General features: G+C 38.7%; 3 protein-coding genes across 15 annotated transcripts; 2 read left to right on the top strand and 1 right to left on the bottom strand.

Annotated features, from left to right (window-relative positions):
* Positions 1–925: 925 nt before the first annotated feature.
* On the top strand, positions 926–8957 carry LOC121900195 (signal-transducing adaptor protein 1-like). The gene is made up of 13 exons (XM_042416258.1): positions 926–1377; positions 3110–3181; positions 3347–3466; positions 3567–3623; positions 3840–3991; positions 4549–4680; positions 5123–5192; positions 5946–6048; positions 6169–6258; positions 6834–6905; positions 7022–7072; positions 7449–7589; positions 8093–8957. Exons 1-13 carry the CDS (start codon positions 1291–1293, stop codon positions 8143–8145), a joined length of 1200 nt encoding a protein of 399 aa, XP_042272192.1. The 5' UTR covers positions 926–1290; the 3' UTR covers positions 8146–8957.
* fsd1 (fibronectin type III and SPRY domain containing 1) lies at positions 8878–19247 on the bottom strand. The gene is made up of 13 exons (XM_042416256.1): positions 19008–19247; positions 18157–18252; positions 17880–18011; positions 16631–16732; positions 16336–16358; positions 15786–15907; positions 12913–13122; positions 12726–12824; positions 12436–12583; positions 12200–12282; positions 11114–11365; positions 10661–10749; positions 8878–10575 (listed from the first exon to the last, which is right to left on the bottom strand). Exons 1-13 carry the CDS (start codon positions 19020–19022, stop codon positions 10465–10467), a joined length of 1482 nt encoding a protein of 493 aa, XP_042272190.1. The 5' UTR covers positions 19023–19247; the 3' UTR covers positions 8878–10464.
* Positions 19158–26960, top strand: LOC121900196. Of its 13 annotated transcripts, none has more exons than XM_042416266.1 (8): positions 19223–19277; positions 19436–19493; positions 19968–20269; positions 21710–21867; positions 22097–22504; positions 22632–22670; positions 23715–23843; positions 26364–26960. In XM_042416266.1, exons 4-8 carry the CDS (start codon positions 21825–21827, stop codon positions 26519–26521), a joined length of 777 nt encoding a protein of 258 aa, XP_042272200.1. In that variant the 5' UTR covers positions 19223–19277; positions 19436–19493; positions 19968–20269; positions 21710–21824; the 3' UTR covers positions 26522–26960. The 13 variants fall into 13 exon arrangements, with proteins under 13 accessions (XP_042272203.1, XP_042272205.1, XP_042272194.1 ...); XM_042416263.1 differs by having other exon boundaries at positions 19436–19615; XM_042416260.1 differs by lacking the exon at positions 19436–19493 and having other exon boundaries at positions 19163–19243.
* The last annotated feature ends 14 nt before the right edge of the window (positions 26961–26974 follow it).

Below are 26974 nucleotides of genomic sequence, written 5' to 3'. Positions count from 1 at the left end.
GTGGAAAATGGCATTAACAATTTCTCAGAGAACACTGCGTTGTCTTCAATTTGCTTGTTTTGTCGGACCAACAGCTCAAAACCTGAAGATTTTTAATCTATTAATGTGACAGTAGATTAAACCAGAGAATATTTGGAACATATTTTTCTTAAAAAATGACAGAAACGATTATTTGATTGACAAAACAGTTGCTCCACCTGCTTAATCAACAGATTAATTTTCTGTTGATTGAATAATTAATCGACTAATCCTTGCAGCTCTAATCACAACTCTCACCCTTCGCAAATATCTTCAATCACTGGTTGACAGTCACGTGTTTGCTTATCTAGATTACAATAGCATGCAGCAAACAGGCTTCAGACCACAATACAGTACAATAACAACCACTAGTGTTATTTGGCTTCATATCATATTTTCTCAAGACAACAGACAGACTGCACTATTTGTTGATTACTCTAAAACTTTTGGTAATAGTCTTATCAAGATTAGTTCCCCTGCTACGCTGTTTGCAGTCAAAAACAACTACAGCTGCAACGATTAGTTGATTAATCAATTAGTTGCCAACTACTAAATTAATCGCCAACTTTTCCGATAATCAGTTACATTATATCATATTGAATCATTTTTTTTAGAGGAAAATTTCAAAATTCTCTGATTCCAGCTTCTTAAATGTAAATATTTTCTGGTTTCTCTGGTCTTCTTTGGCAGTAAACTGGATATCTTTGGGTTGTTGACTGTTGGTTGGGACAAAACAAGACATATGATGATGTCACATTGAGCTTAGGGAAACAGTGATCGACATTTTCCACTATTTTCTGACGTTTTCTAAAACACAGAAATAATCGATTAATCGAGAAAACAATCAACAGATTGATCGATAGTGAAATCCTTAGCTGCAGCGCTGAAAATAGCCTCATCGTAGCTTCAAAGCTGGTTTTGCCAGTTCTTAGATGAAACCGGGAAAGATGTAGACTAATAGTACATACTGCCAGAAGTCCCTGAGCTCAAGCAGGTGTTTTCCATCTTTACGAAAAACTAGTTACGTCAGAAGCTGTCTCACCTGCTCACCCGCCCACCGGACTTATCAACCAATCAGCGTCGAGGACGCCGCTACCTGTCAACTCTTCGGCAGGTGACGTGCAGATACCCCCCTCGTGCCTTCCCGTCCTCCTCACATATACAAGGGAATTGCAGTCACCGCAAGCTGAGCATGAATTCTACCACATAGAACTATCTGAATATTAGTTTTGATTTATTATAAGTTTATTGTTAGTTAGCTTCTACACCTTGATGGCAAAACGAACAGGACGTCAGAGGAGCCAGCTGCCACACTGTTACTATGAAGGATTCCTGGAGAAGAGATCGTTCAAAGATAAGGTAAACCATCAGAGGACAGAGATTTGTTTCTGTGTGTGTGTGTGTGTGTGTGTGTGTGTGTGTGTGTGTGTGTGTGTGTGTGTGTGTGTGTGTGTATGATCTATTTGTGACTACACTTGGTCTGCAATAGTTCAAGTTCTACTATTGTTATGATCATTTTATTCTTTTAGCTGTTGGTTATATGAAGGCTTTTAATCTGATATTGTTATCAAAGTATATAACAGAGATCAATCAAATTAGCAGCAGTTTAAGAGGAAAATGTCGAACAAATATTGGATTTGGAGCATAAAAACCTAAGTTTGTTTTGTCAGAGATTTAATGGTTTAATGATTGTTCATAGCCTGCTTTAGATAAAGCTGCTGGTGCTGGCTGCTGTGTGTGTGTGTGTGTGAGAGAGAGAGAGAGAGAGAGAGAGAGAGTCAGCATGTGAGAGAGAAATAGATATCAACCCGTCCAACAACAAGGTGAGATAGTGTTAAGTAATCTAGTTTACTGTGAAGTCAGGGATTTTCCTTACACTCTTACATTTTAAATGATCTAAATGTCATTCAGCACCTGTTGGAGAAATTAATTTCTCCATATGGTGGTGTTCAGAGGAGCTGATCCTTTATTTATTTTTAATTCATTTACCTACACTAGCCTGTGTTTAATTATTGCAAACAGCAGTGCATAGATATGCTCTACTGCTTTACTGACACACTTCAAGCCAGCCTAACGTAGAACAGTCAGGTTTAGTGTTGTTGTCTTTGGGCGGAGCAGCCAGCAGTATCATTGCTCTTACGTTGTGTGGACTTTGGAGTTTTTCGTCAGGAGGGGAACAACAGCAAGGCTTACGTCTCTCCAACTGGTCTGACTGCTTTTCTTCTCATTGTGCCATAAAGATTAGAACAACTGACAGAAAAGTAAAGACGGAAACTGGCAAAGCAGGCTTAACATATATTAAATCCAGTGTGCTTTTTCTGCCCAGCCCTCATCGATAAGAGACTGTACACGCTCAACTGAAAGCATGTAAAATCATAGGGAGGGAGACACTTGAGGAATATCCCAGACATAGGTACATTATAAGATAATGCCCCCCTCCCCCCTACAGGGCAGATACACTGACTTGTAGCCAACAGCACAATAACTAAATACAACTGTACCTCAAAGTGAAGTTTAGACTATTCCTTCAGTTTTTCAGAGGACTTCTTGGACTCTGTTATTGACATGAATGACTAAACCTTTTGACTATGCCACAAGAAATGCAAAGTTAATTCCAGCGACTTCATGCAGAGGCTCTGGCTTAGGGGCCCCCTGGAGCCTGGCAGGCCCATTCAGTAAACCACTCATAATCCCGGATGAAAGTAGGGTTGCTCAGTTACATTACAGATTTATTTGGGACTGCTTCCCAGTAGCCTCTTAACATCCACCCTTTTTTTTTTTTTTTTTTTTTTAATTTTCACCTAGAAAAGTTTGTAACAGAAGATTTGTGAGACCAAAATGCATTTATTGGGTAACATTTGAAGCATTTGAAAGGTAACATCTTCTAGTTTCTGGAAATGTGCTTGTTTAGCATGTCGCTAAAACACAACCAAAACTACATTAGTTCAAATATGGCTCCAAAAAGTGTTTTTGCTCGTCTATAATGAGTCATATTTGAATAACAATAACTAGGTCATGCTTTAAGCCAGAACTATGCAGACTGTTTGGTTTGTATATCTTAGTTAAAATGTCTTCCTGTGTGTTTGTGCAGAAATCTCGGAAACTGTGGACCTGCCTGTGTGGAAACACACTCTTCTTCTTCAATGAGAAGAGAGACACCAGTGTAAGTTATGTTATGTAGACATTTGGGTTAATAAAACAGACACAGATTTGGATAACTATAAATCAAACAGATTCCTGTTAATGCCAACACTCTCAATGTGTGTGTGTGTGTGTGTGTGTGTGTGTGTGTGTGTGTGTGTGTGTGTGTGTGTGTGTGTTTCATCAGTACATAGAAAAACTGGATCTCAGTGATTTGATCTCAATAACAGACGACGGCAGCGTGGATCGTAACTTAGATGCAGCCAGAATGAACGTCCAGATGAAGGATGAAAATATCAAATTCACTGTGAGAGAACATATGGAAAATATTTTTAAAAATCCTCTTTATTTTCCAAGTGAATCCTCTTTTTTTCACAGTTTTTTTTGTCTCTCTATTGTCTCTACAGGCCCCAAATGCCGAGGCTCGTGAGCTGTGGAAGGGCTTTATTCACTCTGTGACTGAGGTCTGTGGTGTATAATATATAATATGTATAATGTTCATTATTATTTCATCACTTTGGTGCCTTTTTGAATCATCAAGGAACAGTTACAAAGAGAAATACATATTTTACCTTTAAAAAAGTTAAAAATTGAGTTTGATATGACAACACTTTTAATATTGAATTATCAGGCCAAATGTAGATAATTGCATCTTTTCTTTGCACATTGTCTCCCTGCAGCTGTCTGTGCCCTTCTCCCTCAACCTGCTACCAGGCCAGATCCACATGCTGAAAGAGACAGTAGAAAAGGAAAAAGAAAGAAAAAAAAAGATCCCTCCACCCGCTGTCACAAGCTCCAATCCTTACATCACCGTCCAAGCAGACATGCCAGCGTGAGTATTAATGATACTTGACAGTATCTGCGATAACACACGTGAAATACTGGGGAATACAAAGGGATGATGTCATGACTAAAACATGACTAAAATTGATATATGAGATATTTTAAAAACTGTCATGAGTGGTCTGACAGTATTTAATGATTATTTTGTGTGTGCTTTTGGTTTTATTCTTAATGCTGTAACTTTAATCATTGCAAAATGAAAACAATTTTAAATGTATTCACACTTTTGCATAATGTTGCTTCCCAGTGAAAATCATGTTTTCAGATGAACAGAAAAATTTTATGGGTTCAGTAGATTCTCATAGATCTCAGCCTTGAAAAGTTGGCATTGGCTGTTCAATTAATGGTTGCAATTAGACAGTAAAAACAGAAAGGTATTAGCTGTATGTGTGGTACCAGTTTTGGTATCAGAAACAAAAAAATCTGATACATATTTACATGTTGACTCTGTCTGTGAGGTCTGGATGAACCTGCTGAGCTCAGTGTTAGATGAGTGCCAGCAGTTTTTTTTCCATTTGTCTCATCACTGTATTTGTCGTCCTGCAGCTGTTTCCACAGCGTGTCGCGTCTGGAGGCAGAGCTGCTGCTTGAAAGAGAGGCCAAGAGAGGAAACCTGCTGCTGAGGCCTGGAAGTAGCGGAAGTTCCTTTGCTGTCACCACCAGACAGGACCTTAACGGGTACACACACACGCACACGCACACACACACAAAGCATAAACACACACATGCTCCCAAACATATTAATTCAGGTTAACAGTTGCTCAAATCAGTTCATTTGTATAAAATGACTGCAGGACTCTGTAACATTTCTCTCAATAGAGGAGAGAACAAGAGCCCATATTTACAATTTTAACACACTGAATCTGAGTTATTATGTTCACCAGACATAACAAATTGTTATGTTATGTTGTTCATTTGTATGCTAAACTCCCCTAAACGGTCAGATGTCCCCTTATTTAAGAACTCTAAAAAAATGTACAATTGTGATTTCCACTTTTATTCTTTTTTTTTTTTGATAAAAGAATTGACGGTGGCATTTTGTTTACTTGGACAGTTTATAATTTGTTTATTTGTTCATTTGAGTGTTTTGACCACCTCCCTTTCTCTCTTCCTCCATCAGCTCCATATTCAAACACTACCGCGTGACTCGAAAACACGAAGGGGGCTTCACCATCGACGTGGACGATCCTGTGAGTGTATTTTTATTGTCCTTGGATAATACATTACACAAGAAAATAAACTTTATTGTCTTTATTGTCCTTGGATAATACATTACACAAGAAAATAAACTGACAGTGCCTTTTTATTAATGAGCGTTGCCTGTATGCAACTTCCTAAAACCTCTAGGCAGTGACTAATAGTAAGTAAGAGACAACCACTTACACTTAATAGCCAGAGGTTTTTTTGTTTGTTTGTTTTTATGGGGCTTTATTGTTCACGGGAGAGACGAGTTGTAATAAACCTCAGACTAACACATGACTTTCAGGAACTGAAGAGGGTGATTCCTTGTATACGCAATAAAAAAGTAACACATGATGTTTGATCAATCACCGCAGCTCAGTTTCTTCTGCACCTGTGTTCTGTTGAAGTTGTAGATAAAGATTTAATTTCGCTGCCACCGCAATGACTCACGTCTCATCTTTGTATTAAATGCACTCCGTGTGTGTGTGTGTGTGTGTGTGTATGTGAAAGTGTGCTTTCACATAGTTTACGTGAAGTTGTACATGGTTTCCTTCTCAGCATCAATGACACGTATCAGTAATTAAAATATTTCCAACAGTTAGGAGGGTTGCAAGAAATTTAAAGTAGAAATTGTGGTTATTGAGTCACGTTTTATCTTTGTGGTGCTGCAAATGTCAGATTCTAAACAAACAATCACGTTTTATTTCCTGTACGTATTTTATTGTCCTTAAGTTGTTAAAAAGAAGTTGTTCTCTGTGCAGGTCCCCTGTGCCACGCTGCATGATGTGATCAACTATTTAGTAGAAACAACTGACAGAGTGCTGATTCCCCTCATCTTAGAGGAAGCATATGAGAAGAACATCTGTACGTACAAACACTTCACGTTCTCCTTCACTTCTTCTCTCATTTTGTTTTTGCATGCATAGTCGTTATATCATACATACACATGACTAATGTGAGCTCTGGCTTCTTTTTTTTTTACAGCTTTCATTCGGTCTGATAATGAAAATGGAGAGAAGAGTGTTCAGGATGCCCCGTCATACCTTATCCCACCAAGTTTACCTCCCAAATTAGGTGCTGTCTCCATTAATACACACACAAACACACACACAAGCACACACAGCCACTCAAGTATTTACACTGTTTGCCAGACCTGTTTGCTCTGCTCACATTAACCCACTAACACATTCGGGTATTTGGAAATTACTCTTCATACAATTGCACGAGTTAATCTCAGACTTTTCCTTTCAGTTTATATCTTATAGCATATCATAAACCCATGGAAAAGAAAAGAAATTATGGTCAAACATTTACTACATGTTCTTCCTGGAAAAGTAATACATCTGAAGTGGTTTGTTAATTTACTTTGTATGAGTCAGTTTACATAAAAACTGCTTTTTGACTCATTGTGGTAAGACTGGAGTTAACGAGTGGAGGTAAGATTGCAGCATGAGTCCTCTTACCCACACCCACTCAATCACTCATGGTTTGCTTGATTTAGAGCCTTTGTCAACCTTGGCGGCAGCAGGTTGAAATTCCTCTTCAGGGTGTTGTTTTGCTTTGATTTATGGGCAATTAAAGTGACATTATGTCTCATATTAATACTTGTAATAATTATAATAATAATTTTATGTTTGGTCTTACTGTAGCTCTAAGATCACCGACTCCTGAACCAGCGCTAGAAGCAGTTGTGGAGGAGAGTTTGTACCTGAATGACATGCGTGAGTCCCATCTATCAATCCATCTATCATTCCTGCTGTTCACTGTGCTGTTTTCAAACATAAACAGGTGTGACTTCATTTTTTCCTACTGCTAACTAATGTCTGTGTTCAAACAGTGGAGGAGACAGAACAAGAGAAAGAAGATTCCTCAGTTGTTCTGCTGCCACGTAAGTCTCTCTGATTTTTCCATCTCAAACATTCACAGTGAGAATTATTATTCTGAATAATTATTATCTACTGGACTCATCCTTCCACACATTATGGACTACTTTTCTGTCTTGTATGGTCAAGAGTTGAATTGAATTGCATTGTTATTTAATGCCTTTTATTATATTATATTTGATTGTTGATCTTTGCATATTATTGCTAATCATCTGTCAACATTAATAATTTTCTGTACTGCTTTGGCTATATGGGTTTCTGATCTGTCAATAAAGCTTATTTGATTTTGAGAATATTCCCTTTACCTGCTGCATGACTGAATCCTCTGCTTGTTTTTTTTATGACCTTGTTTTTTTACTATATGTCTTTGGTCTTCTATAGAAACTGATAAGAGAGCTCCAAAGAAAGCAATAATGCCTCCAATTCCTGTTCCTCGCAAATTAACCTCCTCCACATCAATCCCCTCCTCTGCCTCCCTTCCAAATACAAAGATGAGAGCCCACTTAGACCCTCTGGGGCAGAGTAAGTCCTACTTTTTGTGCAGATATGTTTGCAGTCTCAATCCATATTTTTCTGTTATGTGTCATTTCATTTATTTAGTTAATCCTTTATTTAAACAGGTAGTCTCATTGAGATTGGGATCTCTTTTTCAAGAGAGACCTGTGTACAAAAAATAAATAAACACAATGTAACAATTAAGAAAAGCATTTACTTACTTTTAAAAAGTTTAAGTCAAATAAGTGAATCTAAGTTCATATTTTTTGCAGCTCATTCTCTTTGTGTGCAGCATAGTATTTGAAGCACCTTTTGCCAAGTTCAGTGTGAACAAGAGATTCAGCTATTGTTAAAATGTCCTGTGACCTGACATTGTAAATACTGTATTTAAATGTAAGCAGAGAGCAGAAGTAACCAGGAAGTTTTTTGCAGTACAGCCTTATAAATAAACAACATACAGTGCTGCTCACATTTTACTTTCTTGCCATAACATCAAAGCTCACAATCTGACAATCTAATTTTGCCCGCAGCGATATCAGAGCTGAAAATGAAGCTGGAAAAACAGGCAAGGTGTTTAGAGTGACCTCTCCTGGTGATGTGTTCAAGCACCGAGCCACCTGTCTGTGCCTGCAAGAGCTGCGTTTCCACACACACCATCATAAACAGCCTCTGCATCGTGGCTCTGCCCCTCCTCATCGACTGGCTGCCAGCGGTAAAGCCTCTCTGAGGATTATCGCTTTATCGATTCATCCTTCTCAGACACACATTAGCAGATTAATTGACTGTAAAGACGGGTGTACATGTCACATTATCTTCACCGTGTTTATCTTGAAGACTTTGCACATTCACCCCTGACGATGTACATTTTCCTAATCAGATTGTATGAAATTTTCATATCAGTGTTCTTTTTGTATAATTTTTAAGTGTTGTCACTTTTTTTTTTTTTTTTAAAATTGTATCCTTTTTGTATATGTATATATATTGCACACAGTGTACTTCTGCCTCTCTATAAGCCGATGTGAACCCTGGATGAAAGCAAACTAATCACAGAAAGGATATTAGGGTTGGCTTGTGGTTATTGTACCAACTGGATGTAAATATAGTTTTATATATACATATAGTATATAGTTTTTCAGTGAAGTGAAACTCTTCATTCTGTCACATCAAATCAGAAACATGTGAACAAAAAACCTCTAGTATGTGCCATGCAGCAGTTGAAAATCAATCAGAAATGAATCAGTTTTATGATGTTTTGTATTCTTTATACTCCTCTTGTTCCCTCTTTCCTTTTTGAAACAGACATCCATGAACATAAGCAGGTGCTCTCACTCCTTTATTACCACAATGACTGATACATTATAGTGGAAAAATTAAACTATTTACAATAAATCGTGACATTCTGTCAGCATGTGAAATAAAGTTAACATAATTCTCAGCAGGATGCGTCTTTAAAGCATTGCAGGCTACAGTTATTCAGGAGACGCAGATACAGAAGGAGCAACATGGCAAAGCAAGACTGTCACCATGTGTGACAAACGTGACAAGGAGGCAAAACAGAGGTTGGGCTGTGCACAAATAAGAACTTCTAACAGTTTATCGCTTCTGCTTCTCACTCAGGCGAAACCCCAAAACCTGGTAAACAAATATCATAATAATAATTTGTTAGCTGAGGCTACTGGCTAGCTATTTGTTACATTTGGACTAAAGTCAGCATCAGGCGAGCTCACTACTCATAAAGGGGATCTCTCTTTTCAGCAAATAAAGAGGTTTTGTTAGGTAGACGCACATACATACTGGACATACAAGCATTAGGCTGCAGTCAGGTGAAGAGAATGTATACAGTACAGTTATTTCCAAAATCCTAAAGGAGCAACACTGAAGAAAACTCCCCTTTAGCTTTCTGTGCAGTTTTCTGTGCAGAGTCTGTTTGTTAGATGAAACCCAACACTGAATCTAATTTAAAACTAAGAGCCTCGTCAGGAAGCTAAAGAACCCAGTTTCTCACGCGCAAAGTGTGGGCCCCGGCTACTAAGTGAAATGCAGTGAACACTGATAAGTTTGCATGCGTCATTCCTTGGCAAGAAATCCAAAAACAACATCCCTAATATGTGTTGTTCATTGCTCGATTTATAATCCATTAGCTGCTGGGAAAAGTAGAGTTTAAAAAAAATCCTGATTCAATAATGATCTAGATTCTAGTAAATAGCATTGTCTAGGAGCAGGTTGTTATTTGGGTTACATAAGTTGGTGGATTCAGTGGGTGATAATAACCACTAAGCTACGGTACAACCGAGTTATATTGATACTGACACGATACATTGTTTGAAATTGAAATAGGGAGACCATTTCTTGCAGTGGAATATTAGCATGTCGGTACGCATTACCCGATTTCACCTATCAGTTTGGAAATGAGAAGGAAGGCACAGGGAGAGAGCAGACAGGACAGGGCTTGACCCTTCACCCGCAGCTAGCTGCGTGACAGTACGGCTGACAGTTTTGGTGATGGAGAGGAAGGGCAGCGGCCAGCGCTAAATCATTGCTCTAGCAGCAGTGGGACAGTGCTAAACATTTGTGTAGAGAGAGAAGAACTAGTAAGACTACACCTAACGTGTCCCAAGCGTCAATAACAGCTGGAGTCATACATCTGAATAATTCTGTCACTGAGAGGGTAGATGACTCACTTGTCCCCCCCTCCTAAAAAAAAAAAAAAAAAAAAACACTTTTTGTTGTCATGCAACACAGACGCAGTGTTTGGAACAGGCTAACCCATCGTACTCCAGTGATTTCACTCTTCCATGATATGGCTTTGACCGCAGTCAAGAGCAGAGGTGATGATCTGCGGCGGTGACTGTGGTCAGGCAGAGCTGGGAAGGCAGGCGTCCAGCTCACTGGGTGGGTGAGTCTAGGTGAGGCTGGCGTTGGAGCTGCTGGTGCCGCTATTCTTCCTCTGGCCACTTTGCACCACGCTGGGAACCTGCAGGCCCGTCACTACTGAGAAACTGCCGTTCCAGACCTGCAGGGAGCAGCAAAATCGACAGACAGTTTAGAGACAGAGAGGTCAAAAGAGAACAGAAGAGCATGTATTTAACGTTTCTCACCATGAAAGCTGGTATTACTGGCTGCTGGAACTTGGTTCTGAAGGTGTGCATCAGTTGCTTCGTTTTGGCATTGAAGAAAGACAGTACACCTGGAGAGAATAAAGGAGGCTGATTATACGTAACAGTAACAATAATAGTGCTGCAACTATTATGTTTTTCAAAGTCAATTAAACTGTTGATACATTGTTGGGATAACTGATTAATTGTTCAGTCTATAAAATGTTAGAGAATAGTGAAATATGTCCATCACAATTTCCAAAAAGGACCATTAACAAACAAGCAATTGTCAAATCTGTTGTCAGTTACACTGAGTGAATACTGAAAAATAAAACCCTGAGCAAAGGACAAATGCTGAATATCTGCAGTTTATTTTACGGGAAAGAAATTCTCTAGATTTCTGCCCCACTTAAAATGTTACACCCTTACTACTGTCTACGTGTTTATCAATCTTACCTTCTTCATAGTTGCAGTAGACTCCTATACTGTTCGGAATTGGACAGTCAAGTGTTCGAGCCTTGTTGTTGTGCTTGGCTGTGAGGCTCTGCTGTAGCCAGTTGTTCAGATGGATGCACCAGGAAGCGCTGCTTTTCCCCAGCTGGTCAAATCGACCGAGGCTCCGCAGGGCCACGCCCACAGCGAAGGCCTTGCTCTCCTTGTCGAACCGCACCTCCCAATACTGCTGTCCAGCGTCGATCATGGTGTCAGCTGGGGAGTCGTGATACACATGTACAGCTAATGAATGTCGAGTTACAGCATCAAAGGAAGTGTTGTTCTGCCATTTTGTGTTTAAGATACATGTCAGTGTTTGTGACTTCTGGTTACATAAACACGTCTTGCAGGTAAATCTACAAAAGGCAAAGTGCAATATCTGCTCTTCAATATGTTAGATTTTTGTTGTTCTACTGCTTCATTTCTCGAAGATATTGTGGTTTTTAGTTTTGCAGTATCTGCGAAAATGCAGTGTAACCAAGGCAGAGTGCAGTAACTGCACTTACTGCAGTTTGCCTTTGTTTTAGGACCAACTTTGAAAACGAGGCTGCTAACAAACGCTTCTTTATAGATGACGTCCGTGACAAGGTGATTGTCAAAATGTGAAATCTTTGAAAGAAGGAAAAAATTCTTAAAGATGGCACTTTCCTATGGCCGAAAACTAGTGGAACGTGCATTGAACCGTGGGGCACACAAAAATTGTGAGTTTTAACCATAACTAATGATCATTTTGCAAAATGACATACAGTATCCTACATGAAAGCCATTTATGTTAGCTTGTAGATGTTAGCTACGTAGATGTTAGCTTGTTAACCATAACCAATATCATTTTGCTCCATTGCCAATACAGTGACTGGTCTTGTGTCGGTTACATGTACAGAGTCCAGAGAAGAGTTGAAACAATTAAAGTATGTTGTTTGATCCAAATTAAGCCATTACCATGTAAAAATATTGACAGATTCTTGACCAAATCACAACAATGGGACATCCTTTTGTCTTTTATAAGATTTGGCTTTGTAGGGCAGTTTTGTTAATCATGTGTATTCTTACCCAGCACTGTATAGGACTCTGCTGTAAACCTGTCTCTGCCGACCCGGGCCGTCGGTGCTCTCTTAGGCGACATCAGTGCTGCCCTGATTACAGATGAGACAGACGGTAGAGACTTTAAAGAATCCATATTTTTGAGATTTATTCTTAATCATGGTAAGTTCATGATCACATAGTTTATTAGGTTTTTAGATCACTGTCACTAGTTCAAGCCCAGGATCAAAGACACTAATACAAACCTGGCTGGAGAGTGCATTGGGGAGTTGGTTCGGTTCTTGTCTTTGCGGATTTCTTGTATTTTTCCTCCGCTGCTGTCCCACTCCACACTCAAGTCCTCTACCTTCAGGTTCTGGTGGGATGAACCAGAGTCCAGTTTGAAGGTGAAGGCTGGAAACAGAAATGGCGGCAGGATTTTGAAAAACTAGTTTATTAATCCAATATTCACATTGGTATGAACAAAGGTCCTTAAGACTTTCCATATATTGTTGATAATTGTTGAAATAATAATGATCTCAACTAGTATTCTCACCGTGGGTTTCTAGTGTAACGGGCTCAGAGAACTCTCCTGCCACGGCCTTGTTACACGCCCTCACTCTGAATGTCATGTACCGGGTATCAAAGCGCAGACCTGATCACAAAGAAACACAATTATCCTTATTGACACGGCTTCATCGGAGAGTTTAATGTCACATATCTCGTCACAGTCCTGCTCCTACCTGTGAGTGTGTGCTCCATCTCTCGTATCCCCTCCAACACCATCCAGGGATAGTCCTCTCTGATACGAGGGGGCCCCTCGTGGTTTGTGCGTCGATGTTCTAGAATATAGTGGTCAATCTTGCTGTCAGGCTCTGGCAAGGTCCAAACTACAGTCACTGTGTTGTCACACACCTGGCACTCTGATACCTGGATCTCTGGAGTGGCGGGAACTGGATGTAAGACAGGAGAGACAGTTTGTCAGTATCCAAAATCAAGTTCTTATACACATTTCTCTACAAAAAAGGTACTGTGTGAAACTTCCAATAAAGAGACAGAATCAGGTTTAAATTTTTTGTTGAAAACTTGTTTTACACTGTCATTCAAGTTTGTAATTCATCATGGAGTGAGTTGTCACATGGAAGTAATGTTTCAGCTTCTTTGATTGACAGGTACACAGACTAACATACAATATTATCACCTTATGGCAGAAGTGTCTAACAACTGTCTACTAGCACATCCAGCAGATACTGGGCAACATTAGCTTTCATTTGGATTTGCGTTTCTGTGCAGAAACCAATATTTCCCATATTTCCTCTCCTCTTAACTGTGGTCTGGTCTCCAACAGATGAGAAGAACATCTGGCTCTATAGCTGCTAAATGTTCAACTTTCTTCACCAGCTAGCTTCTTACTTTATGTGCCGTTTAGTCCAGCTGCAACTAACAATTATTTTCATTATTGATTAATCTGTCGATCATTTTCTCAATTTATCGATTAGTTGTTTGGTCTGTCCATGAAATGTCTGAAAATGGTAAAAAAATGTTGATCGATGTTTCCCAGGGCCCAAGGTGACGTCTTGAAATGTCTTGTTTTGTCTACAACCCCAAAAACATTCAGTTTACTGTCATAGAAGACTAAATCAACTAATCATTGAAGCTTTAACATTTAATGCTGCAAAGGTAGTGTAGAGTTGGTTTATCAAAGCTTTTTGCTAACTGCTGTTAGAAACGAGACTGAGACCTACAGTGCATATTGTACATGAGCTGTAAAAGCCACAATACTTAAAGAGGTTGAAAAACCTCATACAGCTGCAGAGTTGGGTGATTATCCTCTGTGGTCGACTCCTTTCATATAACTTGTAGTCGTTCGACTCACTGACGTACACAAAATACCGATAACTGGAGCTCTTTGAAGCGCGTGCAACAGGCAGCCTGTTTGACATAGTTTTGCTTTCTCACAAAGTGTGAACAGTTAGAAACTCAGTCAGACTGTGTAAGCCAGACATTCAAGAGTTATTATATTTGTTTCAACATTACTCATTTATCTACAAATGACAATCAAAGCAGCATTTGTTGACTTCTCTTTTTGAACTCTAGTTGCAAATATCACAAAGTAGTCCAGTAGTGGATGGAGTATACAGTAAAAGTTATAATACAACTCTGACACTCTTGCTTTAAAAATCTCACTTAAGTATTTTCAGCAGTTAGTACTGTAGATTTCATAGTGTTTCATATAGCTCAGTTATTACAGTTATTTTTTACTGTTTCAACTGGTCGAGGTGAAACTAATTTACTGCTTTATGCTGTTGGGCCGTTCATCTGTAACTTCCTTTGTATACCCTGTTTTTAAATCAAATGAACTAGTCTAAAGAGGTGACTGTGGATATAACAGGGTTGCTGCACACTTTTTGAAATCGAATTTAATGCTTTTTAAGACCTTTTTAAGACAGTATCATACAATATTTAACAATATCAGTAGGGATATTTTGCTGGATAATTTTGTATCTCCAGATGACAATCATATATAGAATCACATAAAGTAATGAAATTAATTTCGAATACATGGAACTGTCCCACTGTTATGTATTACATTTGATAAAACTGTATAATGTAATGTAATATTAAAATAATTTAAAATTTAAGTTTTGGTTACAATTTGCCTGGAATAGTTAATTTTGTGAAATTTTTCTGTGAAAAAACAATAAGGCTGTTCTGGTCGTTCTCACACTCAAAGTCAGCTGTGGTTAATTCTAATTCTGTTCTTTAAGACACATATATGTTACAGTACATCTGCCTTTCATCTACTTTAACAGTCCACTAAATCTGTAAACTCCAACTCGCTCCTCTCCTTCACACTACAAACATTATTATCCAGATTCTATCAACTATCAGAAATAACAGATCAGACTTTGTGTCTTCACTGAGACATCCTGGCTGACTGTCTTCAGCTGAGCATCATCTGCACTGTGATCTGTTTTTTGTGCTTCTTTTATCTTGTTACCTTGGTGAGAGCAGGTAGTCTGTGGAGAAGCAACCGAAACATTTACCAGAAAATCAAAGAGCTGCAGTGAGTTGCAACCGAAGACCAAACCGTATTTAAATAGGTGAATCGTGTAGAGATATTTCTCACGCAACTTGACATCACCTCAAAATTTAAGACCTAACGTAATTAAAAATAAGACTTTTTAAGACATTTTATGACCTTAAATTCTGAAAAAAAAAAATCATATTTAAGACTTTTTAAGGATCTGCAAGAACCCTGTATAAATATAAAATGCACTGCTACACAAAAATTATGACAATTAAAGTTGAAAATGTAGAAAATACTTGAAACAAATTAATTTGGACTGATGACATGATGGAATATTTTTAGTGCCCGGGTGGATTTTTTTTCATGTTTTGAGAAAAAAAAAGGGGTTAGCACTCAATTATAAACTAAATGACTTTCTGCAGGGAACTTATCCATTATACTTTAAGGATCATGTTTGGTATGAAAAATCTCAATTAGTAAAGAAACAAATACCATGTAGTGGAGTAGAAGTGTAAAGTAGCATAAAATAGAAACACTCAGCACTTTCTTATGTTACTGTCCGTTTAAATTAAAAGTGGAGCAGACCTGGGAGAAACTTGAGGCCCTGCAAGATGTCCCTCTCCTGGCTGAAATCCACCATCAAGTGGCTCATGTTGTCACTGGCTTTAGCCTTCAGGGAGAGGCGGAAGGCTGGAGCCATTGTTACACTGCAGACAAAGAAACGCACAAGAGAGACACACAAACACACACGGGGGGTGGAAACAAGCATGATCGCATTATTCAACTGTAATTACAGGGCAAACACAGGTGATTCTAATAACTAAGAAAAGGCCGCTAACTAGACTTCTGTTACTACCACTGAGCTCATCACCCTGATCGACATTTAAAAGCGGAGCTAGAGAGGGAGCAGCATTCAACCAGGGAGGGGCTGACACAGGATGGTACAGACTTGAGAGGACAGTGGGAAACACAAAGACAAAAGGCTCTCGAGTGGAAACTTTTCCATAGTGCTTATTGTCTAAGAAATGGGTGCGGTGACTACATGTTTGAACGCATGCATGCTATATTATGAGGTGGCTCGTTGGTTATAGGAGGCTATGACAAAAGGGAAGCAATGGATGGCTGAGTACTATACCTATCCTTAATGTCTTTGGCCGCCTGGAGAGGAGAAGCAGAGAGGGAAAGGAAAAAAAGAGAAAAGAGATACGGAGCGAAGAGAAAACTGAGTTGTAGCCCATCATGTTGTCATTTAACACTGTGTTAAAATAACTGTGCTGGTAGTATGACACCACAAGAAGGACAGATTAAATCATGTATATGGACACTGGAATTCACTGTCAATCATTTTTAAAATAAAAAAATCAGTTATGAACAGTGAGCAGGGGGAACAGTGCAGCAGCATTACAGCGGCTGTGGAGTCGGTCAGTTACCTGATTGAACCCGTCCGTCTCAGAGGAGCAGAGCGTTTGGTTAGCCAGCTCCATCAGCTCCTCTGAACTCTCCAGGGCTTTGGAGCAGGCGCTCAGCTGACTCTGAGAAAAACAGCAACTCACAGTCAGACAGCGAGTACATCTGGAAAACTCTCACACGTTCGTCTTTAGCATAATGGGACCATTGTGTTTGCAGCAGAAGCTATGGACTTTGGCAGCATCATTTGAGAGTCATGGTTTGGTCTTGAGGCTGCAGAGAATGAAATAATCAATGAACGACTGCTTATTCCCATCACAGCTGGGCTGGAATGATCGCAATGAAAAGTACTATAAAAATAGTAAAAAAAAAAAAAGATTAAAATCAGCTCTTTAGTGACAGAATGTTGAGAGAAATGATGCCGAGGGATAAACTACATTACAGTGTTAAGATGTCACCTCTAATCTACTACATATCAACAACTCTATACATTAAATTGATATTGAAAATGACCTTGTTAGTAAATATTAATTCTGTTATCTAAAGAATTCATTTACAGAAACTTCTTAATTTTAGATACAAATTCAGTTATTTTGACTAATTCTCTCAGTCTTTCTCTCCCTCCATGTAACAGTTAAATTATATAAGTTGCATTCTGGCAACTTTATACAGACAAATGTGGTTTGTCTCCTTTTATTCTCTCTTCTTTTAAAGTTTAAGGTTTGTATGCTCATTCTAGCATTATATCAGGTGTGTTGGAAAAACTTCAAAAACAATATAAAGACTTTAAAGAATTTGCCGGCACATTAAATAGATGTTCCCAAAACATACTTTTTGTCTTGATATTCTCTCTTATTCTTGCTGTTTTTCAAAGGTCATTTGTTTTTAAGTTTTTGGTTTTTCATTAATAATTGTGTGTAATGTAATAGTGTGTTTGGTTTGATTTTTTACTGAAGCAAAAAAAATAACGTTGCTGACATTGAAAGTTTCCTCTGGTGAAACTGGTTCTCAGTGAAAACATGTTTTTAGTTTTTAGTCAGACCCTAAAAAGGCCAGTTGGGGTTTTTTTTATGTGGTAATTTCTGAGCAAAAACAGCATCGTTCATTTTGTGATCGAGATAGGGCAGGAGCATCATGGAGCAGTCACACAATGCCGCAGAACGTGCTTGTAAAACATTACTTTGTCACATGATGGAAAACTCCCATCACAAAGGGATTAGTGAAGATTTATAAAGCAAATTAAAGAGGGTCATCATAAAACACCGCAGCTACCTGTAACTCATACGTGCGGCTGGCTCTCTCCTGTTTGATGCGTGTCACCATGTTTTCCTTCATGTCCTCCAGGACAGAGTGCAGGGAGGTGAACTCAGACTCCAGGTCCTCCTGGACTCGGGAGGAGTTCGCCTGGTGTCACAACAAAAATGAGTTCATACAGGAAAGAAGAAGAAGACTGGTTGGATGAATACACTGACAGAGACAAACAGCCTAACTGTGTGCAGCCTGGATTTAATGAAATAGGGTTTTAGTTCAGCCATGTGTGTCTTTGTACCTCTAAGTTGTCGAGGCTCTGTTTGAGACTGCAGATGAAGTTGGAAATCTCCTCATTCTTGGTGGCCAGCGTGTGGGTGATCTTACGCAGAGATTCCTAAAGCAAGATTGTGTATATTTAGCATTTTGTTGTGCTTGAAATATTTAAAACAAACTGATCCTTACAGACTAAAAAGACACTTTAATACTCATACATCTACGCCTGAATGAGTGTTTCCTTTCCAACCAAACACTTCAACTCATTTCACTGCCTCCTATGTGGGTGAAGCTGTGCTTATCAGTATAATCATTGTTTGGCTGCAGAGAAAACATGAGCTCCTTTTAGACATGATTAAACATTTGTTCTTCAGACTGGATGCTGCACTAGGAGGGAGGACACTTCACGGGCGGAAGGATGCGCAATCATAATTTAATAATGCGGCTCCACAACCATTGAACAGCAGACTTCAAAGAGGTGGACACACACAGACAAGGGCGATTATTCCACGAATCAAACCTCTGACACGTTACATGTCATCCCAAGCTGCTTCTCCCACAGCGGAAAAAAAGCCCCATTCATACTGGAGGACTACGTAATGTTTGTTGATGCGAGAGAAGCTGCGCAAAGGCCCCCCCAGCCCGTGATCCATCGATAACCAACTCATCGACAGACTGCAACATAAACCGCATCTGCAACCGGACAAACGCGTATAATCACGGAAAACACGATTGTGAAGCACGAGTGAGAGTGTGTGTGCCGCATCCACAAACTCCCCGGTTTGGCTGCTTCTCCCCCTCCTTCCTTTGTACACTGTTACGCCCTGAAACGGCTTCCCCCCATCAGAGACACCTGTTCCTCCGGCCCCGGCTCACCTTCTGGTCTCCCATCTCGCCGCTCCGATGCACCGGCGCCGCTGCAGCCGCAAACACCGCCGGGATTTCTCCTCCGTCGCCCGCTTTCGCTTTATTTGCACGCCGGAGCTGGTAGTGATGCTGCCGGAGTGCAACGCATCTTCGGACGGACACCAGCTACCAACGCCTTTGGGCCGTAGTGCGTGGGGCGCATGCGGCAGAGGAGGATTGTGGGTGTTGGTGTTCCTGTAATGGGGGTGAGTCATGATGCCTTTGAGGACTCGGAGAAAAGTAAGGCCGATACGACAAAGGGCTCATGTTGTGCTGCAAACGTGGTTTATCGAACAAAATAACAAAAAATACGTTATATAGCATCAGGATATTTTATCTTTTTTTTTAAAGTAAAATTTGTTTACCTTAAACTAATCTCTAAATGCCTAAATAACCAGGTTGCTCAGGAGGTGCCTCTCAGGGCGTCAGTAACACGAGGTGCATCTGCAGAGAATCGTAAGGAGCCCTTCATTAAATCCTCACTTGGACAGATGGCCTTTTCTGAAACAGTTTGTAAAGAGGGATCAGTCATGTAGTCATGAGTGATCTGCTGCTTGTTGTTTTATGAAACTTTTATGGTATGTTTGTTTGTGAGTTGTTCGAGTTTTGTGCTGCTTTGCATGTACTTTGTCGTTGAGTTTTGTGTTGTAATGTGTGCATAGGCTATGTATTGTGTTTGTGTTAAAATGTACAGTATGTATATGTATTGTTGAGTCTTGTGCAATTTTTCATGTATTTTACTGTTGAGTTTTATGTATTTTAAAAGGGACTGGCATTGCAAACTAGTTTATGCTGTAAATGCTGTGGTCTGTGGCATAAGTTCATGCTGTATACTTGTCCTTATACAAATAAACATTAAATAAAGATAACTGAAAAGTCAGTTAATGTGTAAATGAACAAAAGTCAATTAATATGATTTTTTTTATTTAGGTAAAGTATGAAGATGGAGGCCAGTTAGAAGAGTTTGAGGTGAACAGGCTTTTATGCTGCAACAACACTAAGCCAACAAAATAACAACAGCAACAATAAAACTGTGATAAATACATTGAATAAAAGAAGATAAAGAGTTGCAACAAAAGCAGATATTCTTATGAGCCTGAATATGTACATGTGCTGACAGTGGGCTTTGAGAAACAAACTTTAAATAACTTGACAAAATGATTCTGCTCCTGAATCCCAAAACCCAAGTATGATGTTGACTTTGTCTCACGAGGATTTCTTGACTTGTTAAGGTAATTCCAACATTTCATTTTGTTGGTGTATCACCTTGGTTTGGGGTATGAAAGGAGGAAACAATTGGGACACACAGCCGAACAGGCCCCCTGTTAAAAATCTACAGTACATTTATTAAATAGGAGTCAGAGTCGTATTTCTTCAGGGATCCAGGTTATGTCCCTGTCCTGATGTCAGTATCTGCAGGACACAAATATCACATTTTCTCTGAGGTAGCATTTAGTGAGATGGCAGACTCAATGTCAGACCTGACTCTCTGCCTTTCTGAAAGTGCAGAACAGAGCATAATTGTGAGCAAAAATGTTTAAAAATGCTATTTTAATTAAACAGAATCATTTAATACAGTACATTTATTTATTTTTAATGACCCGTCTTTGTAATTAGTGCACATAAAACTTAACCAAGAGTCTACTCACATTATACTTAATTTGTAGTATATTAGAAGATGTTGTATGAATGTTGACTGACTGGAAAATAAAGAAGTTGTAAGAAAAGTTTTAATTATAAAAATATAGGCGCATAATATTTCTGACACACATTCCACTTTCATCTATGCAAACAACTGTCCCACTAAACAAATGATAAGAGGTTTTTTCACTATTTAAATACAGATTAGACCTACTTTCACTCTCTTTGTGAATATGAGGTTTCAGAAGTTAAACACCCCCTGTTCACCTGAGATATATATCTACTTGTGGCCTCTTTTTCTTCACTGTTCCATCATGAACAGATAATGCACAAACACTGATTATCATGTTTATGATAGGTTTAACATACTACTGTATAAGAGTAAATCAGTGCTACATAGATTTCAGATTCCAAAAGCTGAACTATGAAATGTCACAGGCTCAGAAAGGGATGTAACTGTGTTTTTACAGCAACTCTCCTTTATGAAACTACATCAAAAAGTAATAAGTATCTTATCATCTCTCATCTCTGTTGTCTGTCCTGCACTTATTTTACAGATTGTGGTCAGAGATTGAACCAGAAAAGTTCATCTACCTTACCATACTTAGTTGTGTCTTGTCACAGGAAGCCAAGTGCGCCTTTTCTAGTAAGACGCTGTGGGGACATGGTAAAATGCGTTTTAGCACCCTTGCACCAAAACCCACAAGGGTTTCACTAACCCCTTGCGTCATTGTGCCCTGTTTTTATTCAGCGAGTCAGCACTTGCATGCTTCTCTGACACTCACCCGCTGTCTGCCACCAACCTACAGAGGGTGCCTAAAACAGGATGTACATATTTAGTGATGTGGGTAGCAGTTAACAGGCTGCTTTTGATGTTTTTTAATTAGAAGCATTTGAAACAAAAGCGCATCAGTGTTTGGTCAAGGATCTCTTGTCTTTTTCAAAGCCTACATCTTTTCCACCCGCGGTTATTGTTTATGCAACATCCGCTGCAGTCCCCTCACTTAAGTCTCCTTATTCTCATATTGCAGTAAAAGAAAACCCCTCCTCCCACCCACACACAGGTGCTCGACTGGCTGTCAGATGTGCAGACAGGCAGCAGAGACAGGATGAGTCTGAGAAGAAGACCACCTCTCACATAATACGATGGAAATGTCGCTGAAACAATCAACTCTGGTGTTACTCACAGGTAAGACTCTGCACTTGATATTCAACAGATCAAAACAGACTGTTACACTGAACACAAGGGCATGATGATGTTAAATAGAATAATGAATGAACAGACAAACAGAAAGGAGAATAAACATGTAGAGAGGGCAGGTGTAGATTTAAACACAAGTTTGTAGTTATTGTTAACATACTGAGAAATGAATGAAATGTCTATCTATCTATCTATCTATCTATCTATCTATCTACAGTGGCAGTAGCAGTCATGGTGATATCAGCTCAAGTTACCATCAGTCTGGATGAAAAGGAGAAAAGACAGGAAGTTCCTTTTGGTTCCAATCTGACTTTGTTCTGCAATTTGAGAGTTGAAGAACAAGGGAGATTTTGGGTGTTCTTGTGTTTTAACCGCTCTGAACCCAGATTCAATAATGTCACAGAGGAACTCGCCTCCAAGGTCCTTAACAAATCCACAAATACCTCCACTGGGGCATCCATCAAAACAAAGCAGGACTTAAAGGAAGACACTGAGGAGACTTTGCTGAAATACTTTTTACCAAATGTTACACACAATAACAGCGGATGGTACTTTTGCATGATCCAAAAAGTGATTCCAAATTTAGGAGAGAAAATCGTGAGAAACGCAGTAGAAGTGGTTATTGGTAAGTATTACTTGTATCTGATCAAGCTTGTTATCGTGAAATATTATGGATTCATAATACTGTCAATTGTCTACCTTGCTATGATGACAGGAATGCAACTTAAAGTCACTTTTTTCCTCCATAACAGTGATGAACGAAATGGAACATACAACATACAAGTCACAAGGTGTGTGCGTGTGTGTGTGTGTGTGTGTGTGTGTGTGTGTGTGTGCGCGTGCGTGCGTGTGTGTGTGTGTGTGTATGGATGCAATTCTCATGAACTATGACTCACCATACAGAACATTTTTAGGATTCAGCACAGTCTGAGCAGTCGTCTGAAACTTCTGAAACTCTGAAAGTGTTGATTTTCTGGTGAATGTTGCTCAAAAGTGTAATTTGTCCATTTATAGATGTCACAAGACGTCAGGCAAGAGACGTCCAAACTATTTTAAATTATTCCAATTTACTCCTGTGAGGTGTAAACCTCTGCCCGAAATTGTGATAATGACTTGTTTAACAAATCTATTTTATTAACCCGCATCCTACTAACATATTTAACATTTAACAAAGATTACCGACTGGGGTCTCTGGGGACTCCAAGAATAAACTACTGTAAGAAACAAAATGTTAACTTATTTCTTCTCAAAACATTATTATGTAATTAATGTCATCTGATAAAAAAACAAAACTGATTTTATTCTTTTAGGAAAGTTACAGTTAATTTCCATATTCTGTAAAATGAAAATATATATCTTTCTTTAATACAAACTGCAGCTTTTATTCCAAATACAATCTTTCCACAGAACCCTCAAAATGACTGACAGAGTGCCGCTATCCCCTGATAGTGTGTGATACTTTAAATTAGGACCCATGATAAACATGAACTCAATAAATAGTTCCATCTATTAAAACTGCATAGGTGTAACTGGGTGCTTTTGACTGGGGTCCCTCAGGACCCCAATACAGTACATTTTTATCTTTAAAAAGCACTAATTGAAACAGAAAACAATTGTATGAAGTCATTAGGAACAAATTGATTGACAAAGTCATGAAAAATTGCAATGATAGAATAAAACACCTGAGAAATATGACAAAAAGTGAACCTCTGGGGTCTGCAGGTACCCCAGTCGGTAGGATTAAGGTTCAGGATTATGGTGTGCACACATTGGTCTACTTGTACACACACTGATAAATTGACTTAATGTGGTCACATTTCATTTTTCTCTTACAGTCACTGTGTCTCCCATCGAATCGATTGACAAATGGTGGATGTGGATTGTGTTGGGAGTATCAATTGTCGTTCTGATAGTCCTCCTCATCATATGTGTCTTAATGACAAGAAGACTACGTGGAAGAAGAGGTACTAGTTTTCTCTTTCAGTGTCAAGCTTTAGATAATTATCTAGACCGCTTAATGACAGTTCAGCAAGGAACATCAGTAGATTGTAGATAAGATCTGTATCTATATTGTAGGCGAGAGAAGCTGCAAAACTGACAAAGGCAGCTCTGAGAAAAAGAGGACAAGAAAAAAAGGCAAATAGGTTCACAGAATACATCCAATTGGGTTTAGATATGCACTGAATGAATATCGCAGACAGGGACAGACAGATTTTTTAAGCGTCTTTATGTCTGAGTGGGAGAACAAAAGACACAGGAAGCAGCGTTCATGATTACAGGTAGTTTTATCTGCCTAAATCGGGGGCCGGTGAATATGCGGTGGTTGTTGTGGTTTAACAACACAGCGTGAGACAGTCTAAAGTGTAGATGTAGGACAAATAAGACTTTCAGTCTTCTCCTTTGTGGTTTAAGTAAAGATGCACAGAGACTGTCATTTGTAGAACACGTCAAGGACCACCTTCTGCTTGCAGAGCTCGCTGTCCCAACACTGACAAACTCAACCATACTGCACCACTCAGCACTGTAATACACGTACAATATACATGCATATATAGGTGAGGGCAGCTGTTACTTTCTTCCTCACGGGTGCACCCAACATTTCTAAAACTAAAAGAGTGTCAAATCAAGACACTCTCGGTTTCTTTTGCACAAATCTCAGATGGAAATCCTCATTATCATAATTTTGTGCTAAATTTTCACATCTTTCACTGATTTTGTCACAACAGTATATACTTTTTGTGTTGCTTTCACACATAATTCACATGCAAAATATTTCAGCCACCCATAACCATCCAAACATAAATGTTTCATAATTTCAGTGATATATTATTGTCTTAATGCCTCAAATAATTATCAACATGTGACTCTTGAAATTCAGTTACTGCATAGTAACATGCTCTTCTTATTGAAATGTTAGCACAACCTATCAAATGTTGTCATATTTAGCGTACAGATGCAATTCATCAGCTATCATTTCTCAACCATGATTACACCACATAATTATGTATGTATGTACCACATTTTATGTGGTTACAGCAGTTAAATTAAAGCATAGAGACATAAGTTTGTTGTAAGTACGCAGTGGTTTGGTCACAGGAAGGGGAGATTACAGAGGACGGAGCAGAAGCAGAAGAAGTACAAACTCTATATGGCTGACATTATATGTGTATTATAAGAGCAAATATCAGATTTACAGGATAAACAGTAGTTTTCTAATTTGTATAAATTTGTTAAATTGAGTTATTTGTTTTGCATTTTACATTGCTATTGTACGATCATACAATACACTATTACTGCCAGTACATACTGTGAATAGGGGACTTACAGGAAAGCCACACGCTGACAGTGAGAAACTGGTGTTTGTATGACAAGAGCTTTGATGGCTACTTTTCCGTCGGCTCTATTTAACTTCATTATAGGATTGGAGTTTGTAATGAAATACAGAAACAGAATTACTTTGGACAGTTCCTGAGACTTCTGACTGTCTCGACTATAAAGAGAAATTTCCCTAGTTGATGAATTTATTTACTTTTGGAACAGGAGTTAAATTTTTTGAGTGAGTGGCAGCTGTTTGCAGGACAAATGAAGTGTGTGCTGCACAGTATGATTTGATGTGATGGTTACACTTAATGTTTTAAGAGTTTGAGAACAGTGTTATGTGCTTAAGCAACTGAGGAAAAACTGCAATATAGAGAGCAAATGGAGGGCTTCCAATATGATTGTAGTCAGGCCAGAAACTTGAGTCATCATTCATCATTGTTTGACAGGCACAGACCAACCCTACAAATACCTGATAATTTTATCAGTTACTTGATAACACACCCAGTAACAAATCAGGCCACTCAAACATATGTGTATATATTTCCTCATAGACTTTTTACCGCAAAGGAAGCTTTGTCATCCTTAACTAACAGCATTTATCGAGTTAATAAATAGCATTTGTGAATTATTTATACTTTATAAAGAAATATTATATCTTCTCTGCCAATAAATAGTTTGTCCACATATCAGATCAACATTGCAGCTATAAGGCGTATATACCAAATATAACTTTGTAATTTCTGTTTTATTTTTTTTGCTCATGAGGGCAAAGTGCAACTATTTGTATTCTTCAGTATTTCAACCACTGGATGTAGCAGATAATCAATTCTAAGGTAATTGCATGACTGTTCCTAATTGTAAATAGGAAAAAAATTACCAGGAAAATATTTCATTTAAGTTTTTATAAAATCTGATATTTTTACTAAAAGGTTTTTGCAGAAAGTAAATTCTGATTGCAAAATAGGCTATATTATGTTAATATTATACAATTGCCCTCTTATTTACACTATTATTGTCCACATCTGGATGAATAACTTACAACTTAAAAACAGAACCTGCAGGTGTTGGTAACATACTGATTGATAAATTAACTCCGGGAAGGGTCTGCGTGTTAACTACAGAAATTAATACTGTATTCGTCCTGTGTTTACTTTCTAATACAGCTTCAGAGTGTCCTGTCTATGCAAACATGCGTCCTACACCTTCCCCCAGGCCAGGGATGCCGGCGGCTAACCTGAAGACGGTTTCTTCTTCTCCAAACCTCCGGACCCCGAGTCCCAGCGGGAGATACGAGGAAAGCAAGCGGAAACGGAAACAGTGAAGAGGATGGACATCACACATATCAGCTCCTCATATTTATTCGTAGATGCTGTTAATGCAGTGAAATATAGCCAATATATGTATTTTTTTTTTACTTTTCAGGCATGTTCAGTAAAATAGCTATAGTGAGCCGCTAGATGGCAGGCGATGGGTGCTGTAAATTGGTAAAATTTAAACCGTTTCATGTTTTGCCTTTTTAAAAATATGTTTCAACAGCTTTTCATATTTCATTATTTTGCTAATATACCGTCTGTGTAGAAAATAAGTGGTAAATTGTTATTTAGTGACATGGATTGTAGTGATGGGACTGAATGGATGTTTTTTTATCAACAGTGTACAGTTTGTATTAAATGTTCAGATGCTGAAAATGCGGTTTTTACTGTGTAACTTGTAATATATTGAATTTTACATTTGTATTAAGCATATACACATCAAACACATTCAAGATAAAATA

Source organism: Thunnus maccoyii, chromosome 7 (assembly GCF_910596095.1).
Source record: "Thunnus maccoyii chromosome 7, fThuMac1.1, whole genome shotgun sequence".
In the NCBI taxonomy this organism is placed as follows: Eukaryota; Metazoa; Chordata; class Actinopteri; order Scombriformes; family Scombridae; genus Thunnus; species Thunnus maccoyii.
This window is presented reverse-complemented; position numbering and strand designations above follow the sequence as displayed.

Excerpts from the sequence above, each read along its gene's own strand:
- LOC121900195 (XM_042416258.1), top strand. The coding sequence starts at position 1,291 with ATGGCAAAACGAACAGGACGTCAGAGGAGCCAGCTGCCACACTGTTAC. Across the intron at positions 1,378-3,109 it reads AGAGATCGTTCAAAGATAAG|AAATCTCGGAAACTGTGGAC; the intron begins GTAAACCATCAG and ends GTGTTTGTGCAG. Across the intron at positions 7,590-8,092 it reads CTTAGACCCTCTGGGGCAGA|CGATATCAGAGCTGAAAATG; the intron begins GTAAGTCCTACT and ends TTTTGCCCGCAG.
- fsd1 (XM_042416256.1), bottom strand. Across the intron at positions 13,123-15,785 it reads GGGCCTCAAGTTTCTCCCAG|TTCCCGCCACTCCAGAGATC; the intron begins GTCTGCTCCACT and ends TCTTACATCCAG. Across the intron at positions 11,366-12,199 it reads AGAGTCCTATACAGTGCTGG|CTGACACCATGATCGACGCT; the intron begins GTAAGAATACAC and ends ACGACTCCCCAG.
- LOC121900196 (XM_042416269.1), top strand. The coding sequence starts at position 21,825 with ATGGAAATGTCGCTGAAACAATCAACTCTGGTGTTACTCACAG. Across the intron at positions 22,505-22,631 it reads CGCAGTAGAAGTGGTTATTG|TGATGAACGAAATGGAACAT; the intron begins GTAAGTATTACT and ends CCTCCATAACAG. Across the intron at positions 22,671-23,714 it reads TACAACATACAAGTCACAAG|TCACTGTGTCTCCCATCGAA; the intron begins GTGTGTGCGTGT and ends TTTCTCTTACAG.